The sequence below is a fragment of the Poeciliopsis prolifica genome, unplaced genomic scaffold (assembly GCF_027474105.1).
Source record: "Poeciliopsis prolifica strain line A6 unplaced genomic scaffold, Auburn_PproV2 SCAFFOLD026, whole genome shotgun sequence".
Taxonomy (NCBI): domain Eukaryota; kingdom Metazoa; phylum Chordata; class Actinopteri; order Cyprinodontiformes; family Poeciliidae; genus Poeciliopsis; species Poeciliopsis prolifica.
In genome coordinates this window covers 4,499,200-4,521,053 of record NW_026562401.1, presented here as the reverse complement: position 1 = coordinate 4,521,053, position 21,854 = coordinate 4,499,200, and the positions used below count along the sequence as shown (strand labels likewise).

The 21,854-nt window shown below is 40.0% G+C and overlaps 1 protein-coding gene across 2 annotated transcripts in view; it reads right to left on the bottom strand.

The window, feature by feature from the left end:
* Positions 1–1,006: 1,006 nt before the first annotated feature.
* zbtb7b (zinc finger and BTB domain containing 7B) overlaps positions 1,007–21,854 on the bottom strand; it is a 28,742-nt gene continuing 7,894 nt past the window's right edge. For both annotated transcript variants that reach the window (XM_055047491.1, XM_055047492.1), the window contains exons 3-4: positions 3,939–4,999; positions 1,007–3,856 (exon numbers count right to left, since the gene is read on the bottom strand). In XM_055047491.1, the coding sequence (XP_054903466.1) occupies positions 3,256–3,856; positions 3,939–4,993 (1,656 nt within the window). In that variant the 5' untranslated portion in view covers positions 4,994–4,999 and the 3' untranslated portion in view covers positions 1,007–3,255. The remainder of the gene's footprint in view (positions 3,857–3,938; positions 5,000–21,854) is intronic.

Here is a 21,854-nt window from a genome sequence, read left to right as displayed (position 1 = left end):
GTGAGGTGACATTATGTGTCCTCAAAGCACCTTTTAAATAAAAATATATAATTATTAATATTATCGATACTTATACTGCTTCGAACAAGGACGTTGCCATGGTTATTGCCTCACGTGGTGGCAAACTTCCGGGTATTTAAACTAATTTACATATGTATTTATGAGTGGCAACAGGGCGGAGCAGCAGCTCGATCTCCCGCAAATTAGGGCTTATAGTTACCTGCGTGGTCACGTGCGTGCGGTTTTATGCATCTTTTATACATTTTTCTGTGTGCCAAGTTTTAGTGTCCAAACTGCGCATTTCTTTAATGCACGAGGCCCCTGGTTTCAACTATAATATCGGCCCAACTCTGAAGATTTTGTGAAGGGACATCTTTACAGTGTGGGCTCCTTTTCATGTGCTCCCGTTTTAAATAGAGACTGTATATTGGGATCAGCGATGTGTTCAGCTGCATCTTAACTGGATGCATTTTATTTTTTTGATGTTAATAAAAACAAAATAGGTTGCCTGGGAATACAGTTCCAGCCAAAAAGTTCCCTCAAATGATCAGATAATTAGTCAAATTAATCAGACAGTAGGTGATGCCTGATTTTCACTCTCAAGCATCCAGCAACTGGAGGTGAGCTTAGCATAGTGAAATTCTGAAATGTTATTGGGGAATAACTGACATTTGAGTTCCTAATTGCATCAGATCTGTAATAGTGGTGAGGTGAACAGAGTATGTGTGAACTGCTGCACTTATGCAAATGATTTTTTATTAACATCTAGAAACAACTTTCATTTAGCAAGTGACTGTGTGAAATCAAAGGAAGCTGAGCTGAAAAAAAGTCAATGTGCTTTTAATATGATCTCATCTGAAAATGAGTAAGTTTACAATAATCATTTTGTGGCATGTTTTATAGTAATAAAAACATGTTAAACAGTTGCAAAGTTTTCTCACCAGAGGGCGCAAACCTGACTGATGTTATACTTTTGAGGAGTAAGACGAAAACCACACACAAAAAGTCAAGCTTAGATAACTTTATTTTCTTTACATCATCTGAAACAAATCATGGGGAAATGAATTTGCATCTCTGAGAAGGAGTCCTCTAAAAACTGAAAGAAAAAAAAATGCATCCCTGATAGCGGGGTCTATTTAGACTGTACCCCTTAAAGTCCCCACACCGAAGCCAGGAAAAAAAAAAAGAAAAAAACCCAAACAGCTCACATATAAACACACACTTCACAGCTGACATCAGTTTAACCGTCATTCATTCACAAAGCTTTTCATTGGGAGCACCAACACCCTTCATGCACAGGACCAACCGTCATACTGCCATTCCAGTAGGACAGGTTCCAGCAAGGCCAGGAGTTTACTTTCATTACCTTTATCTGTACATAAGATTTCCTTCATTACAAAATATACAAAAAAAAAAAAAAAAAAAATCAAACTACTGGATTCCCACTTGCATGAAGAGTATCAATCTCCTACAGCACCGCCTGCTTCCCATTTGACATTTTGTATATAATCACTTAGTGCATTGCTCAAGATTTCCTGAGAATAGTTGCAGCACAAAAAAACCCTAAGGCAACTTCATCCCAAAATATATCTATATCTATATATTTGTATGTATATATCTCCACTAATGTCATGAAGTATGTATGAGGGCTTTACAGAAGTACCGTCCACTTAATCAGAATTTTAAATAGTGAAGAGAGAGTTAAAGGATAAGATGTTGAAAGTTGGTCAAAAAGCTTGAAGCTCTTGAATCTCATAGTGCAAATAAAATGGAAACAGGGAGTTCCAAAACAGCAAAGACAGGGTATAGTGCACCCAAGGCCAGAAGAGCACATATGCTACATGATGAATTTTATTGAGAATAACAGCAGAAAAAAAGCCATTAATGTTTGCACAACATGAGGCCGGACAGCCATGGAACGCATGAAGGTTTTGGTCAGAGAGGAATAAACGTAAAAAGGTAATGGCCCCTTTTAGTCACAGCCAAACTACAAGAACTGCAATGTGCTTGATGCATATTGTCCACACTGACAGGAAAATTAATCTGTGTTCAAGTTCCAGGAGTTTTTAACCCCCGCCGCCCAGCTCCGATCTCTTTGCTCTGGTCCATTGTGTTACCTTCTGAAGGTGAGGAATGTGCCGGTTTACTGCAGAACCCGGTGGGTTAAATGTGCAAACGATGCGTTTGAGGAAGAATGGCTTAAAAAAAAAAAAAAAAAAGACAACCAGCCTTTAAAAAAAAACGAGGCGTTTGAGGATATGGGGGTTGTTGAGCAAAAATCATCAGTGCGGGTTCTCAAGGGTTTTTGACAAAGACTGGGCTCTGATCAGGGTTCAGGATGGATGTGGTCTTAAGACGGGCATAATAAATAGCAATAAATAAATAAATACACAGAAGGGGTGTATATTGTCTCAGTAATCCCAACATTTTGCCACACTTATTTGTTTTAAGAACATAAATGAGAGCATAGGAAGACTGATAAAAGCTGCATGTTTTACCAGAATCAACCCACTGATCCAGACTTTGTCATTTTGTTTTTGGTCAGGCATTTATCTCAGAGCACCTTGGCTCTGAAAAACTAAGTAGAGTCTTTCTCATGGCTTTTCAAAAGAGTTGGGAAGAATCTTCTCTTCAAACCCAACATTGGCTACAACTCATCCACTCTCTCTTTTTCTGCAGAACTAGAAAAAATGCCAGCAGATCTTTGGTTTCAGCACCAAAATAAAGCATAGATCGAACCACTAACAAAAACTAAATTATTGCTTTTAACCCAAGGAATGAGCTAGATTAAATTACACTGCAGTTCCACTGATAGCCACCAGAGGACAGTGGACACACAAACCTTGCTGTGATCGTTTAGGCGATATGAATTTCAAACTGCATCTGAATCAACAAAAATACACGTCTTTAAATATTTCTCCATTCTGAAGCCCTGGATTTTAGTTTGCATAGTGAGAAGCGTCATGGTGAGCAGATATTCAACAAACACCAGCAAGAAAAGAAGTATTACAGACCAGTCAAACCTAAAATACTTGAACAGCAAACATAAACAGACAAATAAGTCAATAAAATGCCAAAAACCAGAAGACCAACATTAAGAATATCTCAGAAAACCCGTTTTTTCTTTTTTTAAAATGTATTTTGATAAGTTTTAAGTGCTCTCTGTATGGAGCAGCAGGTCATTAGTCCAGCCACCTGAGATAATTATATTTATTTTTTTAATGTGGATATTTACCACATAAAGTTTTTTTTCTACTATTCCCCTTCTTCTACTTCTTCGTCTTCCACTTCATCAGCCCATCTGTCATGCTGCAGCGCCGGTGAGCGAGTTCCTCCAGGGTCTTCCCTCTCCGAATCTCTTCTGCCCTGCATTTCGAGACCTCGCAGAAAAAGCTCAGGGTAGCCGGCCAGCCTCTGCGGAGCGAGTTGAGCCAGAGCCTGGAGGGCCAGAGACCTTTCCCTGTCAATGCCTCCTGGGAATATCAGCGACGTTCCGCTGATGGAGCCGCTCCCACCTCCGCCTTCTAGAATGGAGCGAGGGTGAAACACGGAAGGGTGCGCCTGTAGAGACAGAGGGCTGCCTTTTTTCTCACCGCCGTCCTCTCCCAGCTCTGGGCCCCGCCTGGGACGACGAGTGCGCAGCTCCAGGCAGCTGTGACCCTTGCGGTGGCGCTGAAGGTGGTCCTCTCGGGCGAAGGCCTTGTGACAGAGCGGGCACTCGAAGGGCCGCGCCCCGCTGTGGAGCGACAGGTGGTTTTTGAGGTCATATGAGTGGAGAAACCGCGCAGGGCAGTGGGAACAGGTGTAAGGGCGCTCGCCGGTGTGTTTCCTCATGTGGATCTTCAACTTGTCATTGCTAAACAAGAGGAAATTAATGGTCAGAAGGCATAAAGAGAAGAGGTGAAACAACATGATACCTTTGCATGAACTTGTGATACCGTGTGAAGCGAACTCCACAGGCGGAGCACTGGAAGGGTTTCTCCCCAGTGTGCGTCCTCATGTGGCGTGGCAGCTTCCCTGCTCCGTGAATAATCTTCTGACAGACTGGACACTGCTGGGGGGTTTGAGACTTCCTCTTCCTCCCGCCTCCTGGTACTGAGGTGGCGGCACCTTGATCTGCTACGGAGCTGGGGAAGGAGCTGGATCTCATCATGTCGTCGCCCAAGCCCTCCATGTCGTCGTCCTCAGACAGCTTGTCGCTCTGGGTCGGGGGCTGGTGGGCTATGAGAGGTCGCTCTTGTGCCCCGTGGAGGAGCCTTCCATTTAGTGTGGCCCCTCTCCCAGGTTCTCGAATGGCTCTTGGATCCCCGTTTTGCCCAAGTTTGGGGTGAAGCTCCTCTGGTTCGGGGCTGGGAGGCTGGGTGGGCGGCAGGGAGCGAAAGCTATCGGATGCTGGTGAAGGGTGGGAGGCAGGAGAGGCGGGCAGCGGGTTCAAAGGTGAGAAGTTTTGAGGTAAGCCAACTTTTTTCATCTTCTTTCTGTCCGTTTTTCTTCTGGATATTTTCTCTACTACATTTGCTATCTCTACCGTCCTCTCACTAGTCGTCTGCGGAGGTCGCTGCTCTCCCGCCGTTTCCCCCTCAGCCTCCGCCGTCTCTCCGAGAATGTCTCTGCAGGCATCGGCCACGCACTGGATGCCCAGAAGTTGAGCGCCTCGCAGCACGTCTCTCATCCCGGAGCTGGGGATGGTAAGCGTGGCAGTGTAGGCGAACTCCAGCAGGGCGTCCAAGGCGTCAGGAGCCACACAGTCCAGCTGGCAAACACTGAATCCCCCGCCGCCCTCGCCGCCACTTTCCTCCGCTCCAAACAGCCGGCGGAAGTAGAGGCTGACGGCTGCCATGACGGAGCGATGTGTCGGGTAGCGAGCCCCGCGAGAGGTAAGGGTGAGGTCACATAGGAGTCCCGTCCTGCGCTGGTCATTGAGGTGGGACAAGAGCTCATTGCTGTGCTCCGGGAAGGGGATCCCAATCAGGCCGTCCTCTCCTGGAGACATCGCCACCTACAGCACAGGAAGGGAAAATTAAGTAAGCAATAGAACTTACTTAATTCTAAGTAATGTTTAGCAAACATTACACTTTGCTAAACAAGCGTAATATTTAGTAAAGGTATTTCTACACCTTGAACAAAATATTTAATAATGGCGGGGCAACATGGACTTGGAATTTTATTGCAATATTTTGCGGTTCAAATGAAGATTATGGTTACTTAATTTTTAAGTAATGGCTGTGAATGCATGACACAACATTCATAATCATTCACATCTGAAATGGGCTTATTCAGGTCACCACTTAAGTGTTATTTCTATTAGTAAAATGGAAACAGTAGCTGCATTTAATCATTTTTTTTCAAACTTACTGATATTTTTTGAGGCTCTAGTGGAAAAGGAGTGGGAAAAATAGCCAAAACAACATTTCCAATGACACTGTCAGTTCTGTTTTTTTATGACGATGAATCAAGAGTCTTAATTTGATTAGAAATGTGTCACGATAAATAATAAGGGCTATGATAAATACCCACCCCTTTATTTAAATAGTGTTTTGTAAGTAAGAACAATGTTAATCAGAGAAGCAGACTAAATCTGGAGAAGAATGCAAAACAAAGCTGTCCCTAAAGGGACAGCTTTGTTTTGCATTTCACAAATCTGGCCTAAATGAACACTTAAATAAAAAAAGTAAAAAATGTGGAAGGATATGCTCCTATTAGATAAGACAAAAATTTAAAACATTTGGTCTTTATAATAGTAAAAAAATTAAATACAATCTATATTTTGTGGAAAAGTAGTACTACACATCATGCTGAACACAACATCCCCACTGTGAAACACAGTGTTGGCAGCATGATTGTGTGGGCATTATTTTCTTCAGCAGGAGCAGAGGCTGCAGAACCAACGAGAAGATGAATGGAGAACATGTGGACATTTATCATATCGCTTTTTATTTATTATGATAAATTTTGAATTATATTTATCTAGAAGAATTCCAATAAATAAAATTTAATAATCTCCAAGACTGCCCGTATTACCAGGAGTGTTATTTTTCCTATTTTTTCTGTTATTTGTTCCATGAAAGCATCAATAAATATCAATAAGTTTGAAAATATGATTAAAAGGAGTCGCTGTTTGCACTTTACTGATAGAAGTCACATACTTTTGCGTGTTATAAATGGGTAGATTATGTTAAGAGCTTCTTATTGACACCTTTATTGTTATCACAATAGTACTGCAACAGATTGTGATAAAATCTTAATTCCATGTTGACAATCCTGAAAGAAAACCTGTTAGAAAAACTCTTGAGACTGAAGTTGAATTTCACCTTCCAGTAGAGCAAAAAAACATAAAAACTGTAATAAGAATGTTGGGATCAACACAAAATCGTGTTAGAATGGTCTAGTCAAAGTCAGATCTAAATCCAATTGAGCGCATGTATAAAGACAGACTGAGCCATTTCTGCAAAGAAACAATTTTGATCTCAAGATGATTTTTATCGACAATGTTTACTTATCAATTTTCTTTCCAATTGTGCATCATTTTGTGTTTGACTATCACTAGAAATATGATTAGAATATATTTCAAGTTTGAGGCTGTAACTATATGGACTTCAGATTTTATCGCAATATTTTGCAGTACTATTCTGACAACAATAAAAAAATATGATCAAAGCTATTTTTTACTTTTTTTTAGGTAATTTTATGACATCGTTCTTAAAAACATTCCCTTTTGAATATATTTGTTGAGTCAGGATATTTGTTGTGATTTATATTATTATAATTTTTTTAGCGTTTTCTGATATTTATTGATACTCTGGTTGAATGAAGAGAAATTGTAAAAACATTTTTGTTTCACATTTATCATTAATTGTAAATGATCACGTTTATTAATGAGTCTTGTTAGAAATGTTTTCACCATAAACGATAATCAATACAACAAGTGGCCATCCCTAGTTGTAACATGACAAAATGTGAATATCACTTATTTCTTAGCAGTTTCTAAGCGGGAGAGCTTACCCAGACCTCTGCTTAACCCGACCTAAAAGTAAATCTTTATTAGCGTGACTGACATGAGGAGTTCTCCTTCACATGAGGGACAATTTAAACAGGGCTTAGCAACCACTCTGCCCCCCATGATCATCCTGTATTTTCCATCCAGATTACCAAATCAGGAGCTGGCGATTTCAGCCCATCAGGAGGGGGCTGGGTGAGCGGAAGGAGAGCGAGGCGAAACATTAAAGCAAGAGAAAAAGAAAAAAAAATGTAGAAGTAGTTCTTGAGACAGAGGGTGATATAAAGCGAATGACTGGCGGTGATGTGGAGAGGATAGAGGGTTGTGCAATGCCCTGTGGGCGCTGTAGCCAAGGGGCAGTAGGTTAATTCGTGTGTGAAACCTTTATAGCATTAGCCAACTGATTAAAATACCTGGAGAAGAACTTGCAATGGGCTATTAGAGGAGGAAGAGACGAAAAGTAAGCAGGGGAGAGGGAGGAAGTAGCAGAGCAGAGTGGGTGAAAGGGGGAGAACCAGCGAAAGAATGAGGAAGGAAAACAGCAAGAGGAGGCCTCATATAAATGTCCGCCACTCAGATATTCAAAAGCCTGGTAGGTCTCTTAAGTGACTGTTTTGATGTAATGAAGACCTTTCAAAAGCCGGTTTTTCAACATGCATCATGAGTGATGGGCTGGTGATAAACTCCAGAAATGAAAGCAGAGCAGGGACAATAAGTTTATTTCCTCTTAAAAGAGTCCTGGCAGAAATGAGGCCCAGCTACTCCCTGCTTTGGATCTCTAAGCACGCGCTGCGCCCCGTCCGCATTGTACCTGGCTGAAGGTACATCTCCCACACACCTGAGCAGACCAGATTTTCCACAAACAACTCATCCTCCACTCCCCTCCGCTCTCTGCCTCCCACCCATAGCAACCGGCAGCCCCCCCCCAGGCCGTCCAATGACAGCGCTCACACCGAGCCCAGAGGGCTCCGCACAACAACAGCACACCCACCTGAATAACCTGCTCCAAAACACACCTTATTAAACACACACACGCATACACATGTACTGAAAACATGCACGCATACGCTTCCATGTAAGTTGGTGGCTCCCCCCACCCACCATTGTTCGTTGTAACTGGTGACGAACTTAACGACGGACTATTTATAAAAAAAAAAAAAAAAAAACTGAAATAAAAACAAGCTGACACCCCACCCTTACAATTAAAAGAATTTAACATTAGTTCTTAAAACATGCTTTTAGAAACCCTTCCCAACCCAGAGGACTTATCTAAAATATCTTTTCCATATGAAGTCCAACTCAAAGGTTTGAAACGTCAGTCCTACCTTGCCCATCTTCATGGGCACAGTCCCTTGTAGACGAAGCAGCCTCTGCCTCGTGGTATCCATTTTTACGTCTTCACTCTTTGCTCGTTTTCTCGCCGCCTTTCAAAACCACCTGTTTCCTCACAGGGGTGCAGGTTGAAGGTTTGATCTGGTTGTCAGAGGTCGAGGACAAGTGCTCGTCCTTGGGGATGTCTACCGCTCTCGAGCATTCTGTCACTCACTCTCCTTCCTGTTGTATCAAAAGAGGGTGCACGCTGACTGACGGAGAGATCTAGAGATACCCCTCCCCCCCAATGATCGTCGCCTACGCGCCCCCTCTCTCCAAAACCCAACGGCCCATTTTCCGAATACTTTCCGATAAACACCGTCTCCTTTCTTTCCTCGGAGTAGAGGGGACTCAAAAGGTAGATGGATGGCAGCGCAGCAGAAGGTAAAGCGAGGATCTGGGCTGCAGCAACCTTTGGGGTTAAGACCCAACCATGAGTTTAACGAGTTTAGCTGGAAGGAAACCCGCAAACGTAACCAAAAGCACGTTAAAATAATTTCCAGGCAAATAATGTCGAAGCAAAAAAAAAAAATCTAAGTAAGAACAGAAATCATATTGTCATTCTGAGTCATTTTGCACCCCAATCAAGCATTCAGGTAGGTGCAATATGAGAGTTAACCCATATTATACCGCACCTCGGAGACGACAGAGCTCTTCCTTTGAAACCAAACGTCTGGTCCTCCGACAATAACACCAGACCCGTAAAACAAATATTTACAGCCATTCTCTAACCCAGAGTTTTAAGGCTTTTTTCTCTTCAATGTGAGGCGACAACAGTGAACAACTGAGATAGAAAAGTGAGGAAGTCCATTTAATTTCTCTCACATCGTTTCTCTAATTCTCAGCATATTTGGTCTTGAATAAATTGTCTGAATTGGAGGATTTAGAAAACAAAATCTGAGGCTTCCCAACTATCTCTGGCCTTTAGTGAAGATGTCACACTGCCCTTGAAAAGTTAAACTTTATCACCATTGACATAAAATTTCAGTTAAAAAAAAATTCTGCACCAAAACTGTTATTTGCTTCAGCTTTATATATTAGTCTAGTAAAAAAAAAGCTGGAAGAAAAACAAGCAGAGGTAAATCCAAGAGGCATCTTGGTGCTTAAATCTGTGTAGCACAGAGTGCAAATACTTTACCTGACCTTGCATGAGTACACTGTGTCCTGCATGATAATAGCCAACATTGCGGCAATGAGAGTTTACTAAATGCATTTATGGTATCAGAATGTATTCAAACAGGAGATCCAAGTTTATAAAATTCGTCTCAAAGCGTGAAACGAGTCTTAGAAAATGAAGCTGTGCAGAGCAGCAAGAGACAAAAGGGGTTTTAGGAGGAGCACACAACAATGCACATCAAGTTTCCGGCTCTGGGGAAGAAAAAAAAAGAAACAACACACACACATCATGGGTAGTTGGTGGTTCGAGCTCGTTATTTTAGGCTATTCCTTAGAACTCAGACGTGTTCGGAAAATTACAAAATAAACTTTAAAAAAAAAAAAAGATGCAACGATTCCCATCAGTTTTCTGTCTGGCTGTGAGTCACTCAATGCTGACAAAAGCGTACAGTGACAATGTTCGTATCCCCTACTGACTCCTTCCTTCGTCACTTTGTTTCTGTTGCCTGCCAAGGACGCGTCTGCATGAGATGCAGAATCTTGCAACACATGGTAAGCAAGTCAGAAATGGCCCACAAGAAGATGTTACAAACACTCATGGCTAATAAAATTACCACATTTTTCAAATTTGTTCTTGTTAATGAGGCTGGATATGTTTAAAATGTAATGTGTTTTTCTCTAAATTATTCAAAATATCTTTAAATGGTCTAAAATGATTCTGCTGTACATTCATTTCAATGCTTCCGATGCCATCTTTCCAACAATTACCTCCGTCTTTGCGTTTTTGCACTCTTCCTCCCACTCTTTTTGTCGACAGCAGAGGAATTAATAAGCCCTGCACCTTTACACTGCCTTCACCCCTTGCTTTCGTTATGCGAACCCTCTTTCTTTCTCTCTTAACACCCAAAATTGTACATCTCTTCTGAAGATCTCGCTGACAGAGATCGAAAACTGCATTTGGGTTGTGTTGATGTCTAATATAAGTGCAAGGCTAGAAAATCCCGATGTGTTTGGAAGATGCAGATGTGTAACTCGAGGGGAAATGGAAACTTAAAGAGAGAAAAGCACCGCAAATGACCCGAGAGAAAAAGGGGACAAGTTTGCATGTGGGCCTGAATACAAACACAAAGCATATAGCTTAAAATCAAAGCTCAACCTCACACACAACTGGGACTGTTGGTATAATATTTATGGCTGCTATTTTCCATTTAAGGCTGTAAGTTTTCCCAGTCCACCTCAATTATATCGAGCTCCAGCTCTAAAGGGGGGAAAATATGACTTTATGCTTTTCACACAAAAAACCCAGTCTGAGCGGGAGATGGAGAAAAACTCTTATAAATTCTGATGTCAGATGTTTTCCAGAGAGGCCTTTTGTATGTGTGTGTGCAGCACACATGGTTGGTTAAAGGCTTCCTCATCCAAACCCCACTAACTAAATTAGATTCTTTTTTTAATTTTAGTTCATGCAAACGGTCTGAGATCTTTACAGCTGACATACATGTTTTGCAGAAGTTAAGAAGTCCTTTAGGGAAACAAAAAACACATTTACGCTGCTCTGTTACTCTTATAAAACGTATTAATCACAGAGGAACAGAAACAGTTCTTGTTTGCGTCCATTTGTCAATCGAAACACCCGGTGACTAACATCCTTCTCACAGTGATTCTCATCCGTTATTCCTAACCACAACATAACATATCAGGGCGTTAAGCAGCATCCACTGCCCCCAAAAAACATCAAAAGCACGGAAAGTAAAAATTCAAGCTCATACCGTTTCTCCTCCTCCCTCTCGTCTCCCTCACACCACTTTTCTTCAGTTTAGCGCTTACGATAAAAAGAGAAAACTTTGCACTTCACTCATTTAAGAGAAGAGAGTAAAGCAGCGGGGCACCTTCAGTGAGGAAGAGTCGGGTAGGAGGAGGAAACTGGGGGATGAGAAGAGAGGATGAGAGGAGGTATGCCTGCCAAACCAAAACTAAAATTCACCTCAACATCTCTAAACGGAGCTGAAACACGCAGCTCGTTTCTGCGGGGAGATAAAACACAAAGTCCACCTGCTGTGTGTCCCAACAGCTCCCTCCAGACTCCACATTTGCATCCCACCGGCAGATATAAAAAACAGACCCAACCAGGCAGAATTTGAATCACTATTTGAATTTGTCAAAGATAAAACTTGAGACAGCATCATGATAATTACACTGGCTGTCCCCTGCAATGACAGAGCTCAAAAAAGAGAAGTCTGCTGAGCAGATGTTACTCAGCAAATGTTTTTTTTTTTTTTAAGATTATATTTCAAGACAGCCCCTGAGAGAAGTGAGCCCTCTTCCTTTCTTACTGCAACTGGGGCATTATGGTGTCTCTTTCTGTGTGCGTGTGAGAAGTTTGACGCATGCGCGCGGTGTGGTCTTCGTTCCAGAAACACATTACATTATTCATTTGGCTGGCAGAGCAGAGGCCCTTATCCCCTCGCCCTCCCACACCACAGCACTCGGCTGCACGCTGCAGCTGCAGCAGCCAGTTTGCATGCCAGACCTGGACACCATGCGAATCTGCAGGAGGATTATCAGCTTATCAGCACATGGGGCAAGACATTTGGGTGCACATATATATATGCTCTGTCCTTTAATAACACCAGACAACTTCTAACCTGAACTCAAAGTATAATGAAGTATTTTTAACCATATGCTGTGTAGAATAGTGTATTTAAAAAATGAGCACATCTATAATTGGGGATAAATAATCATTTAAGGTATGACGGGTATTTTAATTTGAGGACTCTTTGTAAATCACCTGGAATTGATCAAAAAATTATTCACACGCCTGACTGATTTAGATTTGGAGCAATCAAATCCTCCTAATGACTGCTGAAGAGCTTTTTGCTTCCGGTCATTTTTTATCAATGAGCTCCACGACTTTGAAGGCATTTTTTCCATCTTTAGTTTAAATGTCATTATTACTTCCTGGAATATATAATAAAGTACTGATAAGAGACGTTGACTTGAGTTGTGGGTCGACTTTAGGACCCAATCCAGTGGACTCTTGGCTGGGATGATATTTTCTATATTGAACATAGATAATTGAAAATGTAATTTTTAAATTTTTATATATTTTCCTAACAGTATTAGCAATAACATTGCTTTTCAAGGATGCTGCAGCTATACCATTTTTTAATGACTTAGTACTGACATTGCAAATATTTATCAGATTTTTAAATTGCATCCATTTTATTCTCGTAAAACTCAAAAGGTCGAGCAGAATTTAAGCAACACTGCCATCCCCTCTAGCTGGTTTGCCAATAAATATTTTCCTCACCTCTAAGAAAAAGAAGAAAAATGTGGATATTTGCAAATATTTTATGTGGTGTAAAAACTGATATTTTGGAACATGTAGCATTATCATCCATTACCCTCATTATGACAACAGCGTTTTAAAACTGCAGTCCAACTATTTAATCTGATAAATTAGCAGGTTGAACTCTCAACTCCAGAGGTGTAAAACTTATCAGGTGTTCATTGTGTATCATATAAGGATCAAAAACAATAAATGGGAAAAAAAATACCTGCAATTCAATCATGAACATTTTTGTCAATGTAAATACAACTAAATTGAGGTATATTTTCTGACTTTGGACCGTTAGTGCATTACAAAACAGTGATTTGTGTTTTAAGTTTTTATTTACCACTCGGTCAAAAACATTTCTTTACTTCTGCGACGTAAGTACTTCCTGAAGCTGACACATTTTTATGTCTAAAACTGCAATAAATCTAACATTTTAGAAAATATTTTTAATAATTTTGTAAAACTTTATAATTATTAAAGATTGTATTCAAGCTTAAATTTCAGTTTTTACAAACACCAAAACGCTCTGCAAGACTTTTTTCAAACTATTGTATTTTCAGATTTTTACTGTGTGTTTTACTTTGTTTTTCAGTTTGTCATTTTATGTCTCTAATGGTGGTAAATTTATTTTATGTGTCACATAAAAGTGTAAAATGTGACAAATGATTTCTCTTGTAGAATCTGGTGAGGAAACCTAACATTGAAACTTGTTTGCTGCAGCATCAAAAGGAATGAAAACCTGTTTTCGCTCTCGCTGTGTTTCTTTTTAAAATCACAGTACATAAAAAACATTTACACTGAGCTTATTACGGTGAAACACTGAGGGAAGCAGCAGCAGCAGGAAAGGAAATCAATCTGAGGTTGGAAAGAGGAAAAATGGTCTGAGATTTGAGACGATACGACAAAGGAACACGAGGGAGGAACGTCTTCTAAAAACACACATATTCTTAGAAATCACAAAAATAAGAAGGTTATGGGGGAGGAGAAACACATGACAGTGAGTGAGAGAGAGAGAATGGGGAGTGGGTGTAGAGATACTCCAAAAGATAAAGTGGAGAAGAGGGGAGGTTAAGACAGGAAAATCTAGTCCCGGCCTCCAACAATCTGTGTTAGCAACGAGACGTGAAACAAGAGTCGACAGAGTTGAGTTACAAGGGGAGAGGAAAAGGGAGAGAGAGAGAGAAAGAAAAAGAGAGAAGGGAGAGAAGCCGTGACATGACTGCTGGAAGATAAACACAACGATCGAGCAAGAGGTGAACACATGCACGCAGCCACAGGAAGTAGCAAGAGTCCTCGCAGGTGTATGCTTGTGTGCGTGCGTGTGTGTGTAGGCAGATGTCTGAGGGAGCGATGTGGTAGCAGCTACCTCTATCATTAGCATCACCAAAAGGGAGTTTCACCATTAGATGGAGAACAAGCACAGATGTGAGAGAGAAAGCCTGCTGACGGCGTGGTTTCACACTTTGCTTCCCCCCCTTTTCTTCTAGCTCCTTATCTGGTCAGCAGTTTCTACCCCTGAGCGCTTCACAGCTGTGTGAGAACGCCGGGGCATCAAGGTGTGTGTAGGCGAACCATTCACTGCATTGAACTTGATTCTAACACCGCTAAGAGTACATGCGAATGCCCGAAAACAATCAACGAAAGTCGAGTTTTTAAGCTTCGTTACGGTCAAACATGAGTAATTTATAAGCACAGTTGCAGTAATTGAGTGGGGGTGTTTTAGCAGATCAGGCTGTGGTACAAACAGGGAACTGTGGGGGTGTAAATGTGGACCAAGAAACTCATAATACACACTTGGTTCATTTTCACACTCCTTTGCAGAAAAACAAAGCTTGCAGAAGGAATGGTTATTTAGTAAAATCTGTAATTTTAGGAGCTTCTTGTTGCCTTTTCAGCTGATTAAACTGATGTATTTTATTGCATCATTTCAAGCTGATTTATCAGAAAGCATCCAAAGCTTTCCGAAGTTTTTTAGCACCCCAGTAAATGTGGGCAAAAGCATTCAAGTAAACTGTTATGGAAACTTTATGACACCAAGATGAAACTCTCTGCAGCGGATCGACCTGCAGTGGTTTTTGGCGATTTCTTTTTACCTCCTTTATCGCCTTTCTCACCATGTACAGTGGAAAGATAAACTTTGGTCCTGTGTGTCACAGCTCTGCTTCCGCTAAACATCTGAATTGTTTTTCCAGCTGCAGCAGGACTTCTGCAAGCTTCACTCAGTTAAACGTGCTCCTAAGATCATCGTCATTTACTTATATTTAACTTACTTCACAGCGAGTTACGGTATCCAGTAACTTTGTCAACTTAAATGAGTGTTTTTCAGCTCTTGCATGACTCACTGCCTTCCTGCACTACATTGTTAACCTCATAACAGTTATTGAAATCCATGCTTCTCTGCAAACCTCTTCAAATACACGCTTTCCTACAGTGAAAGGACTTGTATGTGGATAATGCAACATGGATATTTTGATGGCCTAAACATAAGTTTTAAAGCCAGTTTGGGAGGAGAAATATTATGCAGAGAAGGTAAATATCTGAGAATAATTTCCATTATTGGTTCCCTTGTGTAGTTTTACACTGCACAAAACCAAAAGCTTCCAAAAATGAGGGAAGAAGAAACGACTGAATGAATGGATAAACAAATGTAAGACATAATTGTAATTTAAGATCTAAAATAGAAAGACTCCATAGAATCATTATTAAAATAGAAGATCTTGTAAAACCATATAAAATGCCTAATTAATAGGCATTTTAAATGTATTGTGATTTTCAAGATGAGGTCATGAATTATATTTTATTAAAGCTGTCATTTATTTCAGTGAGACTTGTGTAGTTCGGGCTGAAAAGGTGTGACAAAAACTACAAGCTCTTTGACACAATAAGCCTCGTTGAAAGGTGTTTAGATATTCAGCTTTCAGCCACAAGCCTGTAAAACAATCCAGCTCCTGGAAACGGCTCACTGAACCTTTACGCTATTTAAATCTGAATGTTTTTGAACATGAGCTTAAGATGTTTGGATCATCAGTAACTGATGAAGCTCAATGTTTAAGACCTATTCATACACTCCAAGGACAGATACATTTGTTCCGTCTCCTTTGGAGTCCTTACAGCAAAATCTTTAAGCTCATATGAACAGAACTTATTTTTTCTTGCATGCTGCAGTATGAGAGACTTCTGAGGACTTGCAGTGAGCTTTTCACACGAGTTCTTGTGAAGTACGAAATGTTCTTGCAGCCTTGGATAAAAGAACAAATGATCTGTTCCTGCAGGGTATTCATTGGTCCATGCTGTTTGTGTCAAAGGTTGGTGATCTGGGTCTACGAATTCCAGAAAAACACAGATTTGATGACACAATTATTAAATTTGCTTAAATAAAACTTATTAAGTTACTGGTTCAGTTTTAAGTAACATTTTTTAAACATTCAACTTCCTCAAACTTGTACAAACTCTGATGTCAACATGGGAAAGTTTTGGTACGTAGCTATATTTTTGTGGCCATTCCTTTAAGATACTTTTGTTAGTTTAGAAATCACTGAACGAACCACTCAGATTCTGGGGATGCAGAACCAGAACCAGGAGAAGCAGCACAGCCGAAACACTGAGTGCCTTTGAACCAAACCAGTTCAGAGTTGCCTTTGATGAACAAAAACACTGATTTGAGGCATTTTATGATTATTATTCTTGTTTATAGCATTTGACAAAATGTAATATTGTCTCATAACTGGTTATTGTGTTACGTTTTTATCATTTAAAGCATTTTGAGCCGCCTTGTTGATGAAATGTGCCACACAGTTATGCTTAACTCGTGACAATAAATAAACACAATAGAAAGTTCTCATGTCTTTTTATTTTGAATTTAACAAAGATTAACTGACTGCTGTAATATTTAGACCTCTGTGTCTAAACATAAAGTCACACATTTTTAATTAAAAGGTTCTTTGACACTCAGATGAACTTAAAATAAAAAATGTCACATTTATTCTACATGAATACTTCAGAGCCCCGTACAGTGTGGGCTGTCAAGTATAGTTGTTATAGATCCAAAACATGATTAATATATACTGAAAGGTGGAATTCTTTTTACCAAGTTTAGAGTTTTAAAAAAAGACGTTTATTTAAAATATATCAACCCCCAGGTTCAATTTTACAGTCTAAAAATGTTTTTTTTTTGTCATATAAAAGCAATAGTTTGTGTTAGTAGTGCTGATGAACCTTTAAAAGAGGAGAGCGTTTCTGGTCAGTTTTTTTAAATTTGATCCACTTTTCTCAAAGTGTTGTTTCGTGCTGCTTTATTACACGGAGGTTGCGTTTGTGTGTCCATAACTGAACAAAACAAAAGCGTAAAGTCACATTAAAAGAGATTAGATGAGTCACTTTCTCGTATTTTTTAAGATCCTTCCAGAAAACCTGTTGAATGTGACTGAATTTTGTAGCTTTGTTTATATTTGCTAGACTGTTCAACATGTTAGTGTAGCTTTTGGGATTTTAATGCTCTGCAGTCAGACTGTGCAGCACAACAAATTGAAACTGCAAAATAATTTCTAAGCTAAAAAGAAAACCTTTTTGATCTTATCTTCAGAAAGTTAGCACAAAGAGTTATTTTGGTGCTTTTTTCTCAGTACTGAGAGTAGAGATGAGTGTCGATCCCTGTGTGTGTTATGAAGTTCAGGTAGAGTGGGTGTTGAAGAACATGTGGGGGTTTTTATGAAGGTAACATGAAAGGTGCATTAACAATTCACATATACGTTTTGGGCAATATATTTATTTAAAGCCATTTTTTAAAATATAAAATAAGATAATTTTTCTGTGCTTTGTTGCTCCTTTTATGTCAGTTTTCCTGGGTGGGAAACATGTCTTCAACAAACCTTTTAGTGTTCAGAGCAGATGACAAGAACAAAAGCATAAAGTGCGAGTTTATAAGTGTGCATCCTGTATTTAAAGTTGCCACATCAAAGGGAGGATCTGAACAGCAGCAGTGCTCCTGCACAAACAGCCTCTCACTTTAAAAAGGAAGATCTTGCAAAAGCACTGGACACAGAAACACACAGCAGTGTCGCAAAACTAACTGATCCTGATCAGTTTCCTCTTCCTGTGCTCAGTGAAGATGGTCGACCACGAGAGCAGATGGAAAGATTAAAGCGAATGACATGCAGAAACGTCTCGGAGGAAAAGTTAAAGCAGAAGAACAACAAATCCCTTCCCGACAGGTAGAAACAGAAAGAAGAGAGAGAAGAATGTAACCAGAGGAGATGAGGGATAGATGTGTCAACTTCCTGACAAATCAGCTGCGCAGAATGAGAAGTGGAGGAGTGTGTCCGTTTCTACTTCACTTACAGGCAACTAAACGCATCAGAGCAAATTTAGGAAGAGGTTTAGGAGTCATGCTGCTGGTAAAGCACCAGCGTTAATTTCAGTGGAAGGGCTGGACAAATCAAAACTGTTTAGTCCTCCTTTAAAATGTCAGAAGCATGTAAAGCTGAAACCAGATGTCAGATGCAAAAAATTAATAATAATAATTTTAATCGCTGCCTGACCATAAATCAAACTATATGTTTTCTGCTTTAGGTCAGCTGGCTTTACCAAGATTATTTCAATTCACTAAATACAAAAATATTTGAGAAACATAAAATTTTGTTTGTACAACCTACACATCTACTAGGTTACCTTCATTTCCTAAATTTTTGGAAGGATTTCAGCTTATATTATATGACTTGAGTCAAATGTTGCTGGGATTTTGGCCCATTTCTCTTGACAGAACTGGTGTAATTGGGTCACATCTGCAGGCCGCCTAACTTTTTAGCTCTATTCAGAAACTTCATATCGGGTTGATATTTTAACTTTCTCATCCATATTAAATTTAACTGCATGTTAAAGGTTGTTATCATAATCTGTGTTTAATAAAGTGTACTAGTCTCTCCTGCGGTGAGGAATAATCACAACATGATGCTTTAATCCTATTGCTTCCCAGTTCAAATGGTGTTCTTTGACTTGCTTCACACTTTTTCCTCCAAATGTAGCGATGAGCTTTATAAGCAAACGCTTTAATTTCAGTTTTTATAAGACAGCGGTTCTGGTTCTTCAAAATGTGAGGCTTTTGGCCTGGGGTGAGTTTGGAAACAAATATTTTTTATCTTGGTTTTCGAGTCATGAATTCTTCTATGCTGAGAGTCTTTTTTCTGAGGTCAATGACAAATTCTCAGCGGTATGTTCAGGTTTTATTCTTTAATTTTATGTTTACACGTCTCAAACTAAACCATGCTCACCTCTGGAATGCGGGCATCTAGAAACTGGACCCGAGAAGGAACCCAACTCTGCTGGTTCCTCTCTCAGAATGCGACACATAGACGCAGAGCTCCAGGTGTGGCCTTTAACTACACCCACAGGTGTGTCTCAAACTCAAATATGTTGATATCAACTGGACTTTTCCAAAGAGTTCAAAGGCATAAACATATTTGTGTTTGCAAACCAAAACATTTGAAAAACAACCTCCACATTTGTCTTATTATCTTGACGAATATAAATAATCTTGTTAATTCTGGCTGACGGAGAGACTATGCAGTGTACATAGATGTCTGGCTTCAACCATATTTTTCGAGAAGCAAACAAGTTGCATGTTATTTCACATAAATAATTGATTTGTTTTTAAACATTGACAAAGATGACTCGATTTTTTTTCATGAAGGGACAACAAGCAGACCCTCTGGAATACAAGCCTCCATCTGCTGTGGATTTCCCCTCAGAGCGACACACATGAAAGGGGTCACTTTCAGCAGCTCCGAGTCCCTTTTGCCTGCTCATGTTTGGGTGTTTATTCTCACTTTCCCTGAAGTGTTGTCTCACTGTACCTATTTATGATAACCGCCCGCTCAGTGTGTACAGAAACAATTGCAGTGTTACTAGAAAAGCTGAATCACTGCCACTCCTTCAGCCTGTGTAGCCGTTTTCTCGAGTCTCCATTTCTCTGACGCTTTGCAAGTAGAAGAAGACGACAGAAAGTCGAGGCCACCTGGCTTGTTGGTTAACCCTTCGGTGGCGTGGGCTGCGAGGCTGGTGGTCGAGAGCAAGGGAGAGCCGTCAAATGTTACAGAAACTCATGACTGAAAAGAGGAAATGGCAGATACAGAACTTCCTCTATTGACACAGAACGAGTGGGGGCAAGACTCGACGACAACAGCAGAAGCCTGGATTACGGACAGCGTGTAGTCATCCCTGAGTTATTACAGTTTCAGTGTGGAGAAACAACCGACCAGGGCGGCGAAGTGGTTCAGAAATCCAGGCCCTGACTTATTGATGAGGTTTAAACGAAGGAGGGAAAGACATGAGAAGTTCCTGCAAGTGGCTTAATAGGGAAGGTGCCATCACATCAAACCACCAATGAACCGCCGTGACCCTCATGCAAATGATGACGCCTTCTCATTATTTTCACACGAATGCAGTTCAGAGTAATACTAGAGATATTCTCAGAACGACAGGAGCAACTACAACACAAAACAATGAGACACCTTTAAACATCACGGGGGAGAGAAACAAAACAAAAAAAAAAACTCCCATTCTGCTCCTCCTCCTCCTCCTCACGCTCATCTCTCCCCACCTTCCTCCCACTCACTTAGTTCATGTGAAACTGAAAGACCCAGGTCTGAAAAGGGGGAATTTAGAAGGCCTCACATGCCCTAATTAAATCAGTTCCTGGAACCGTGTGCATGTATGCATGCATACATGTGTGCATGTGTGTACGTACATGCACAGCTGTGCGTGTGCTCCTTGCCTGACAGACCACTCAATATGTCACTTCCCTCTATCCACCGGTTCACGGACACATGGCTGTCACCAGTGCAGCAAGGCCACGGTCACATGATCCGGCACGCAAGTTTGCCCACGACAAACACAAACGAAAGAAATCAAACCTGAACGAAGATCTTAGGAAACGCTGGAACAAAACAGATCCTCCTTTTCAAACTGGACTTGAATCCTTACAGATCAAGTCAACGCAACTAAATCTGCCGAGTTAAAATGGGTTTATACAGAAATGAAGCCGCATCTATTGGAGATTTATACTGAATTAGTCTCAAAACAAATTACTCTATCAGAGCAAACGTTTGCAATTAAAAATGTCAACATGATTTATATTCAAAACTAAATCGCAAAAATTGCTAATATATTGTAGCTAAATACAACTTCAGTGATGTTATACATGATTATTACTATAATCTCAGTAGAATGAAAGTTTAAAATTACAAGTATTGAATATTTTTTCTTTTCTGCTCTGTAAAGGGAAACTCAAAAACAAGCTGCTCTAGCTGAAAAGGCTTAAAAGATTATATTTTAAAAAGAAAACAGTCTAACATCGTTTTCTTAATGCACATGCATAAACACACCAACCAGAAACAATTTAACAAACTACTAAATGTAAAAATCGCGATATATTCTGCGTAAAACTCCATACATCTCTAAATTTTAATTAAAAGTATTTTTTTCTCTTTGACATTTAGCACTAAAGTGTAAAAGTTCAGGCATCGACAAAGATTTCGAGGAGAAATTCATATAATTATTAAATAATTTGCATGTTTGTTGTAATTCTTTTATCTGATAATCAGGCGTTTTATTCCAGAAGAATAATCTGACAGTGCTTTATTTCAATGCCATGTTTTCTTGTCTTTCCTATTTTGAGGAGTGTTTAAGAGACGTGGTTCCCGCTGTTACGGAGGAACAAAAAAAAACTAATTAAACACTTAAAGAATAACAGTATAATTCAAACATGCCTCAGTAAAATTGATTTTATAGAAATTGAGTTTTATATTTATTAATTAAATAACTTATGAGCTAATCCATTAGATTATTTCCTTATGTATTTATATTACGATCAACAACACAGGACATCAAAATCCCTAATAAGAACATTAACCAACAACAAATTTAATTGTAAATATTTTTCCTGCTCTTTGCTCTTCTTCGTCTTCTTCCTCTACGGCCAGCTGGAGTTATAGAGCGACTGCAGCCGGCAAACCACGGAGGAGATAACTTCCAGATTGC